Source organism: Anser brachyrhynchus (assembly GCF_964034855.1).
Source record: "Anser brachyrhynchus genome assembly, chromosome: 3".
In the NCBI taxonomy this organism is placed as follows: domain Eukaryota; kingdom Metazoa; phylum Chordata; class Aves; order Anseriformes; family Anatidae; genus Anser; species Anser brachyrhynchus.
In genome coordinates, this window is record NC_137696.1 from 20,048,583 (window position 1) to 20,059,241 (window position 10,659).

Below are 10,659 nucleotides of genomic sequence, written 5' to 3' on the forward strand. Positions count from 1 at the left end.
ATTGCAGTATTGATATTGCAATTTACTGCAGCAGTGAAAACTAAATGAAGGAACTTGGACTTATACTACAATTGAGATAACAATTTCATTTTTCATTACATTTGGGGTCTATTGTGCTTAAAGAAGGGAAATTACTTTTTTCACTTAAAGGAAGAACGTTCTTCCAGAAAATTTTATCTATAAGTAGATATCCCTAATAGCCCAAATATCACTGAATATCACTGTAATTTACACTGTATATGGAACAGAGTATTTTTATCTTATGGGAATGGGTGTCTTTCATTTTCTTAGTCAGCATTGTTTGATTTCTTGATCTTCAGTATTTATTTACAGATACATACTACTTTTCATACATACTTTTTTTTTTTTTTCCTCTTCAGACTCTTACTTTCCTAAATGCATGAAGCAGTATATGCCTTTTGCACTTTCATAACAAACTAAAGTTTCAGGCTATGAGTTTTCAGAAGTCTAAATTGAGAGTGTGCGTATGGAAAAAGTGACTTACCTTAGGATGAAAAAAAATATCAGGACAGTCTTATGAGTATTGCAACTAAGAACTGATAGGCTTAGAGACTTAAATATTCATTGTTTATAATAGTTATTATTTTTAAAGTGGTAAACTATTTATTTGAAAACAATCTAGTTATGGTGAGATTTTGGAGTATTTAGTGGCATTAACTTTTAAAGACTCATCATAACCAAAAGTGACACATTCTAGCAGGAAATGACTATGCATAAAAAGTATCATTGAGCCCAGTTCTTTGTAAGTCATTTTATTTACTCTTTATCTATGATATATCCAGATTAGTTTAGATCACATTTCTTAATGGTCACATAAAAAAGTATTTTCATATAGGAAGATTCTATAGGAAATGACCAGCACTGGACTACAATTTACAATTGCTCCAAGTATTGGTGGAGACCACACAAACTGTAGGACAAGAGCTTCCAGGAATTCAGATTGACATGTTTTCACCCTTCCCACCTCTTCCCCATTTCCCCATTTCTTTGTTGTTTTTGCACCGTCCATCTCCTTGACTTCCATGTTGTTCTTCCTTTTTTTTTTTTTTCTTTTTCATTTCTTATTCTCTCTCCCTGAGATCTCTTTGTACTCACTACCATCCTCTCCTCAGTCAAAATTGTAATGGGCAACACAGATGTACTTCCTCAAAATCAGCTACCTAGTGAAGGAGTTGAGGAGTATAGACACTAGCATGAATACTAGGATATTGAGCCTGCTTCTTAACTTTGAGTTCTGTCCACTTTGCTAGCTAAGGCTCAATTCCTAGTCCCTTCTTACTGTGTCAGCTTTAGGGGAAATTTCTTTCCTGTGCCCCATATTGACATTCGGTTGGGGATAGGAGGCCAAATTATTGCAGCTTTTACTCAGGTAAAATATCCTTTGATCTCATCTGGGGGCAAAGCCCATGCCTGAGGTTGCTGTGGTCTTTACTAGCTTTGTAACAGGCAGCGATCTGACTGATTTTTTAAGATGTGTATGTTTCTGATGCTTACAAATGTTGTGGGACCTGATTCTGTACAACTCTCAGTAAGGCCAAATGGTTTAAGTGGCAGTTATTGCACACTGGATTCTTAGATCTGACCCATCGACCAGAGTGAGTGCCCTAGTAGTGCAGGATCAGCCACGCTACCTGCTGTAACATCTTCACATCGTATTGTATATCTTGTTATCTTGTTCTATCTGTTTAAAATCATCTACGTCATACAGGTAATTAAGGGAAATTCAGAATGGGAAAGTAGAAGCAAATGATCTTAGAATCCCTATCAGAAATGACTGATGGCTTTAAAATATGTAGCTATAAAAGTCTTGCAAGATGATCCACTGATTAATGAATAATAATTACTGAACTTGCAAGGAGCTGCAATAAATCCTGTAAAAAAAAAATTGGCACTTTGGAAAGAGCATTGTTTTATTTCGTATCATGTAAAGTTTGTTAAATAGGGGAACCAGTGCTTCCCTGGTGCTTTTGTTTTTCCTTCTGGATTGTAGCAATGGAGCACTTGCATGTTGTGTTTGATGCCTTGCATGATGAAGACATGCAATGGCAAGTTCCAGTCTGCATGCTGCTTAATGAATGTTTTCCTTTTCTCTCCTTCCCTGTTATGTGCTTACAGAAGACAACTATGTGGAAGGTGGGTGCTTTCTACCTTATTTTCCTAAGCTCTTCTTTTTCCCTTTTGTTTAGTGGGTTGTTTTTTTTTCCTCTTATGCTAAATGTTATAAAAGTACGCATAACATTCAGTACGGTAAGTTGCATTTTTTTTTTATCCATAAAGGTATACAAGATTTTTAAATGTGTGATTTATTTTTCCATACAGAACACAAGCAAAGACTCATTTTAATATTGGCCATATTTATGTAATTCCAGAATATCTCCACTGAAACAATGGGATTTACACATAGAATCATTGAATGGTTTGGATTGGAAGGGACCTTAAAGATCATCTAATTCCAACCCCCGTGCCATTGGCAGGGACACCTTCCACTAAACCAGGCTGCTCAAAGCCTTATCCAACCTGGGATGCCTGATATCAACTTCATATGACTGATATCACTCTTTGAAGTCATGAAGTGAAGGAGTGATGAAGAAATTCTGTTTTTTTCTCATGTTCTGTATGAAAAATGCTTCAAGAAAATATATTTTTCTTTAGTGTGGAACACGAATCCTCCTTGTAAGAATATAATGCATGTTAAATACCTATAGTTTAGGAAAATGGAAAGTGCTTTTCTCCCTAGTCTTGCTTATTGTATTCTCCTTTACAGCACAAAGTTTTAGGAAAAAAGTTTATCTGTGTAACTTTTCAACATAATGCACTCTGCCTTTTGGAATTTGTACAAGAAGGGGCATGTGATTTTAATAATAATGTTGGTATGTAAGTAAGGTCCTTTAAAGACAGTATGTCACAGGGCAGTGGAAACTAAAACACAACGTCAGCTAGCCTGAATATTGGTAAGTATGTCTATTAGCTGGTAAAATATGTCTGAGTGAATATATTTCGTGGTTGTAATGGTACAGAGTACACTTCACAGATCAGTTTTTGCTAGGAATCAGTACTGTCCTTTTGCATATAAGCCAAAAGGTGCTGGTGCTGTTTTAAGTACAAGTACTTTAAAAATCTGCTCTGGGCAGAGTCTTTGTATACTGTATAAATGACTATTTCAAAAAATGGTTTGATCTGTTTAAACTGTGTAATAATATCTAATTGTTTATTTATTTGGATAGTTTAAACACTTTTTTTTTTCTAATGAAGAACTTTGTAAGCTAACACATATGCAAAGTGACTGCCCTGACATGTCTCTGACCTAGGGTACTGCAGTGAGACACTGTGGGGGCCTGAGTATATTTAGAATTCAAGGCACCGTGGGCCACTGCCTGGCTATTTACTGGCAATTTTCTTGAAACACCTGGAAATATCAATACTATATTTCTCTATGCAACTGTATTCAAGGGCAAAGTGAGATTTAGTACATACATGATGTTGTGCAATTTTATTTAAATACATGCTACCAGTAGGAGAGAGAAAATGTAAACTGTTCCAATGCTTTAATTGTATGCACTATCAAGCATATATGTATCAGTACAATTTTCTCTTCATTGTGAAATTAAAATATTCAACAACGTTGGGATAGGAATTCTAACTTAGAAACATAAAAGCGTAGAAATAAGTACCTAATTTTACATTTGACATATGCACGAAATTCTTAATGGTGTCAACATGAGACTCAAATGTGAATTAGGATCAGTACAACTAGATAAGGAAGTTAAATTTAATTTCACATATTCATTTATATACAGCAGTACAAGATAAGGCCTGGATAATAGTTAATCCAGAAGTTACCTGAATCTAATTCTTAAAACTGCTCCCTTAAATTTATTCCAACACAGCTCTAGATACTTATGCATGCATTAAATTTGCAAATGATGCATATCTAAAGAATGGAACCATGGAATGTGTATCCAAAGCACAACTGGGAAAGTGAGCTATAATTTTTCATCTTTGAATTCTGTGGTATCTGTGCATTTCCCTAAATTAGGCTACATAAGAAAAGAGAAGGATTTAATATTAATAAATTTGCTGGTGTGAAAAAGATACATTTTATTCATATTACTGAAATTGTGCTAGGTTTGAATATGTTCACCACAAGCTTACCATATTTAAATTTTTCTTTGGCCTGTGCTCTGCATGGAACTTACACACAAGGTTATGAAAATAGACTATCTTCATGCTGTTTTTCCCTGTCCCATTCTGTGCCCCTTAATTTTGACCTTTTGGTGCCACATTCAGTATAAAAATGGAATGGATCACACATGCGTACAAGAGGTATTCCTACTAAATCTTTAATTCCTAATTCACAAAGAAAATACTTTTATCATTCTGCTTATGAAGTAATGGTGCACAAATGAATACTTTTAATGTATGGCATGCCTATACATCATGGCTCATGAAGGCTAGATCTTTCCATGACTATCCATTGTGGTTTTCTCTATTATAAGCACACGATCATATTGAAAATTTAGCAGTGACTGTTGTCATGGTAGATTTATCTGTATCATTTTCAACCCCTCTGTGGATTGTACAGGTACAGTAATAGCAATTCTTCACACTTCCATAGCCTTCATCCACAGACTGCAAAAATATAAAGTAAGGTAAGTATTGTTATGCTCCTTTTACAAGTAAGTATAAGTAACAAATAAGTCACAAATAAAGAGCACACAGTGTAAAAAAAATGCAATGTCTTGAGAACGAGTATTCATTTTTTTAATTGATGGATGTTTGGTTTGAGCGTTTTTTTTTTTTTGTCTTTTTTTAACATTCATTTGGCTTCTTTTTTGGTTGAACAACACTGTAAGTGGCTCTTAAAATTCAAGTGCTTTCTATGTTTTCAAGAGGCTTTTTTTAAAAAAAAATGCCATTTATGTTTTTCAAAATGTGTAAGAATCATGTATTTGCAACTGATCAAGCTCACATATCATATTGCTAAAAACAGTAGATATCAGGCAGTGATAATCTCCTGAAGCTAGACTTTTTATTTAAGTCCTCATAACTATAAAAGTCATATTTAACTGCAAGCTAGGAAGAGATTACCTTCTTTGTTTTCCCCTAGGAGACATGACAGTGATTTCTGTCACACTTTCTAAGAGCTGAAAGAGCTCACATAAATACAGTAACTGAATGTAATTTACACAATTTTGATAAAGAAGGCGATGTTCTAACATTCAACTAGTTTCACTTTCCCTTTCTTGACTACAGTTAACGCCAAGTCAAATGTCTGAGACTTTTTATTATAGTTATCTGTACAAAAAAGTTTTGTGCCAATAGACAAATCAAATAACAAGGTGAAGAGACTATTATTTACAGAAGGTCATGCAGCAACGGATCCAAGCAGTGATGTGCAGCACTGAAAGAATAAAGTTGGACTGTGCGTCTTTACAGTTTGTATTTCCTGTGTGTGTCTCAGTTGCAGAACCAGAAAGAACACTTGTGGACACTTTTCTATTAACTAATATTGTGCAGCACAGTTGTGTGATAATTTCCAAGTAATGCTTATGTAGGCATCCAGGCATCCCTTCAGCATCACACTTAGCTTTCACTCATATTGGTGTAAGCCTCAGATCATCCTCACAGCTGCAGTGCACTGTCTTTGGAAACTGAATCTATTGTTCAGGGAGATGGGGCATGCCAGACCTTTCAGTTTAACTATCATCCAGGAAGGGTGACATTAAAAAGCTCTAATTCAGTAAAACCATTGTTAGCCTATGAAACATCACTTGAGATTTTAAACTGATGAGATATGAATCCTTTAAGACTGATTGCAGCCAGGAGTATCTTCTTTGAACTACCCCCAAGTACTATGAGTCATTTGTGCACCTAATTTTCTTTGTGAATTAGAAATCACAGGAATTCTCTAGGAAGTCCGCTTTCCAATAAAGAGCAAGATATTTTATTGCACACCTTCTTTGTGTGAATTATCTTTAATTAATTGCAAATAAGAAAATAATGCATCATTTTTTATAGTTGTGGGAGAAGAGAAGCACATTTAACACAAGCAATTAAGAACTTCTAAAATGGATCCTAAAGCAGCTAAGAAGAATAAACCTGTTGTTAAACCAGATGTAAAATGTGAAAAATCTTATTTCTACAAAAATGTTCTCTCTACAACACATTATTCTCAGTAAGAATATAAGTATCATTTTATTATTGTGCAATAAAAAAGCTGAATATTTTTGGTTAAAGTTTAACTAAATTTGGTCCTGGTTGAGTGATTACTGTTATGAACATCCATTTTGAAATGTCACTAAACCTATACTGGTATGATTGGATTTGATCTCAAAACACAAATATAAAGCAAAATCTATTTCTCAAGCATTTATGAAGTAGTCATAAATTGTCACTTAAATTTTCTTTATGGCTTTATATTTTATATTGCATATGTAATAATTTGCCTCCTCTGGAATATATTCATTCTACTTTCACTTTTCACACAAATATGGAGACATCCCTTGCATTATCATTTTGATGTGATAAAGAAATTTTGTTTAATTACCTGAAATGCTCATTTTTATGAGGGGAAAAAGATCAGACCCAGCCCATTTTTCAGGTTTACACTTCTCCAGGTTTTTAACATAATTGCGCAACTAGAGGACAGGAAGTCCTCCCAGCCAAGTATTCAAAGCAATATAATCAAAATAGAATAAAGACAGATGGAATATTAAAGGAATTGGTTGGATTTGAAAGCATTCTATTATTTTCTGGCTTCCCAACTACTGCACAGAAGAAATGCACAGCAAAACACTACCCAGTGTTTGAATTGCAGTTCTATGACTCTTAGCCCAAAGCATTCCAACCAGTGGCTGAAAAATGCTCTTTGATTTCCGTCTGTGATACAGACATCTCATAGGAAACAGATGCCTGTCACAAAACATTTTTGTCACTGTGACAACACCACCTTCCCATGCTCCCTTGTTCATTGCTGACTGTGCTCTTGTTTTCCTTCAAGGTCTGGCGCACCTGATGATGGGCGACCAAGGTATGGGCTCTGTTCCTTTTCCACTCTGCTTTCATTGTTTCTTCTTGTTCTGTAGCTGCTTTGAAACCATCACTGCAAATGATGGGCAAATGCTTGAAAGCTGTCTTTGGCTGCAAATAAACATGTTAAACGTGGTTTTAGTCACATCCTTCCTTATTTTTTTTTCTTTTGTTTGCTCTGTAAGCTTTTGTCCTTCCTGCCTCCTCAGCTCCCCCTCTCTCAATATAATAACTGAAAAGAGGTGAGAGAAATAAGAAGGTGTTTTAGAAAATTTCATGTATTTATCAGAAAATGCAATTATGGGTGATTTTATGAAAGATAAATGAAGCGCAAGAGCACTCTTCAGATAGTTCCTGAAAGAAGATACTGAGCTTGTCACATTGTACGCATTGAAGAGTACATTTACATTAATGCATGGCTGATTGGAAACGTGCAGAAAGCACCTGCTCCTTGCTTTTGGAATGCTGAGAGTACAATTTTGCCACCTAAAGAAATCAGTGGTTTTTCTTCTCCTAACCCATTGTCCATGTTAATATTGTATCACTCCTTATCAAAGCATGAGTTATTTCTGTGTTTTGCTGCATGTACATGATTGGAAAAAAAAATAAACTAAATCCCTAATATGACATTGATTGCATCTCCATTTGTCTACAGACACTTATCTTATACTTTGTCTCGTTTCATGTTTAGATATTAATGCATTTACATAAAACTCATGACTCTTACTGTTGTTTCTCTCCTCTTCTTATTCTCTTTTTGTCTGGAAATGCTTTCTTCATGGAACCATTTCACCAAATCCATAGGTAAAAGTAAAGGTATTACATGATTTTCTTTATTTTTTAATGCCATCAATATTCTTAATGTATGTTTAAGAAATGCTAATAAATGTAAATCTTTTTGTACTGGTAACATGAGGTAGGTATATTTTTTTAAGTAAATACTTCGTGGATATTGAGGTAAGGAGAAGTGTCCTAAAGTACAGGCTGACTTATTTAAAGTTTGTGTCCTGGTTTTGTGAGAGACGTAGAGATGTGGCAGTGATAAAGGAGACTACAGTTATAGAAAGCATTCAGGATGAAATAACAAGCATGTTTTGAGGTATGCATTTTTCTGTTCTCAAAGAATTATAGTCTAAACCACCAGGCACAGAAAAAAAACAAAAACAAAAACAACGTGATGGTGTTCAGCAGCAGCTCTCTGGAGATAATCTGTCCAGGGTCCGTCCACAACTTGATGTAAGTTTTAAATCTGAATAGCACTGATTTCAGCAAGTCTCTGCTATCAGCTGATCACTTTACCCTGAGATTTTCCTTGTAAATTAATCACTTTGATTCTGCCTAAGACAAGAATTGGACAAAGGAGTGATGAAGAAAGAACACCAAAGAGAAATGTGGGTTATATTTCAGATTTTTTTACTAGTTTTTTTTTTCTTTTCTTTTTTTTTTTTTATTTGAAAAATACTAGCCATGTTTACTTTCTAACTCCTGCAGGGAACATGTGCATAGGGTCAAGACTTTTCCTGTATAACTAAACATTAGGTTTTACTATAAGGATACTCATTCACAGACCTTACATACATACATTCTTATGATAAGTAGATGGTCATTAAATATAATTAAATCTGTGGTACAGATGAACTATATGGTTCTGTTCATCCTAAGCCTTTGTCACGCTGTGCCTACTCTTGGTATAAATCAGAAAGTAATGTAAAGTGGTATAAATCAGTAGTACTTTGCTAACTAGTTAAACTAGAAACAAGCTTCCAGGTCCCTTGCTGTCTTGGCTGATTTAGTGTTTCTGAACATAGAAGGTGCATATGATGCAAGCCTGTGATTGCAATCCTTTTGTGTCTCATTCCTCTTCATATCAGACTCTCTGGAGTGACTGCATACTATCACTAGGTTAATATTTAAAGGGTTATGAGTGTTCTAGACCTGTAGATCTTCTTGTTTAGGAAAAGTTTCAAGCAAGTAGAATAAAAAAGGGTCTGCTGATTTCTTTGTCTTATAGAATTGTTTTGTTTGTTGGTTGATCTTTCCTGTGTTTTTCTTAACTGTACCTTTTACCTCTGACTTCCTTATTGCTTATTATGACTACTTTATTCCATAATGGTATGTCTTAGGTGGAGTTACCTTAAAATGACACTTTATAGACATATAAACATAGTTTTTAACTGAACCTTAACATTATTGATCACTTTTGTTATTATTGATTTTTCTTTCTAGTTTATTCTATACATGGAATACATTATGTAATACATCCAACACCGATTTTTTTTTTGTATAAAAGGATGAAAGCACATAAATATTATGAAAATACATTATGAATGATGGTTAATATGGAAAGCAGATTTTAGCCAAAACAAAAAAACAAAAGAAAACAAAAAACACTACAATTATTGTGCAATAGTTAGACATTTTTATCTTTATTGTAAAAGGATTAACAATTATAGTGATAAAAAATGACCTTGGATATACTAGTTACCTTTAACATTTAATGATATGCCATATAACATAATTTAAACAGCATTCACCAGTCATCTAATCATTCTACTACATTTTTCTTTTCACACTGTACTTTCTTACTAAATTTCTCCCTTTGAAATGGAAATACTGATTACTTTACTATGTTTTGATAATCACAGTACTTCCTCTGTTTATATAATGCTGTATGTTTGTTCAAATGGATGGATGGGGTTTATATGTATATAAACACCATTTACCTATAACCTCTGTATAGGTATACCTATAACATCTATATAGGTATATATAGGTGTATAGGTATAATGAAAGATGAACAGCCCCATTTTGTTGACTATGTTGAGGTAGCTACACTAATATCCACTATTGAAGCATGTGACCTTGAAACAGCTGTGATAACATACATTTATAACACATGACAATATAACGTAGTAGGAAGGTTTTGGAAAGGTAAGAAGGTACAATAACGGAGCTTTAGGTTGAATTCTTTCACATCCGTTTCAGTCTTTCATTACAATTTCAGTTCCTTAAGAGGTAGCTAATATCAGTTACAAAAGTGATCACAGGATTCTGAGTGATTATACCACAAAATTATCAAAAAAAAAAAAATTAAAAAGCTCTACTGTGTAATTTGTTAGGAAGTGTGTAAATGGCTGAAGCACCACCCACTTCTTAAATCAATGTAACTTCAGAATGAGATACCTCAAGGACAGGACAGTGACAGGCCAGGGTCCTGATGTTGATGGAGAGGAGAGGAGAGGAGAGGAGAGGAGAGGGAGGAGAGGGGAGGAGAGGAGAGGAGAGGAGAGGAGAGGAGAGGAGAGGAGAGGAGAGGAGAGGAGAGGAGAGGAGAGGAGAGGAGAGGAGAGGAGAGGAGAGGAGAGGAGAGGAGAGGAGAGGAGAGGAGAGGAGAGGAGAGGAGAGGAGAGGAGAGGAGAGGAGAGGAGAGGAGAGGCAGAAATGAAGGTGGGAAGATGTCACTGTGCTGAGGTATCTGTCAGTACTTAAGAATATATAACTTGATCTATGTACAGAACCAGGTGACATAAAACAGAACAGAACATAAATCCAGGAACACATGTAGGAGTTTCTCTCACAACTCTAGAGCTATATGAAACCTATTTTACC

General features: G+C 34.8%; 1 protein-coding gene across 39 annotated transcripts in view; it reads left to right on the plus strand.

Moving 5' to 3' along the window:
• NRXN1 (neurexin 1) overlaps positions 1-10,659 on the plus strand; it is a 725,132-nt gene that overhangs the window by 72,062 nt on the left and 642,411 nt on the right. For 14 of the 39 annotated variants that reach the window (XM_080583915.1, XM_080583904.1, XM_080583893.1 and 11 more), the window contains exons 3-5: positions 2,137-2,154; positions 7,022-7,051; positions 7,855-7,866. The exons of 6 other annotated variants lie outside the window; for them this stretch is intronic. In XM_080583915.1, the coding sequence (XP_080440041.1) occupies positions 2,137-2,154; positions 7,022-7,051; positions 7,855-7,866 (60 nt within the window). 19 more of the 39 variants (XR_013948050.1, XM_080583936.1, XM_080583941.1 and 16 more) reach the window with 8 other exon arrangements.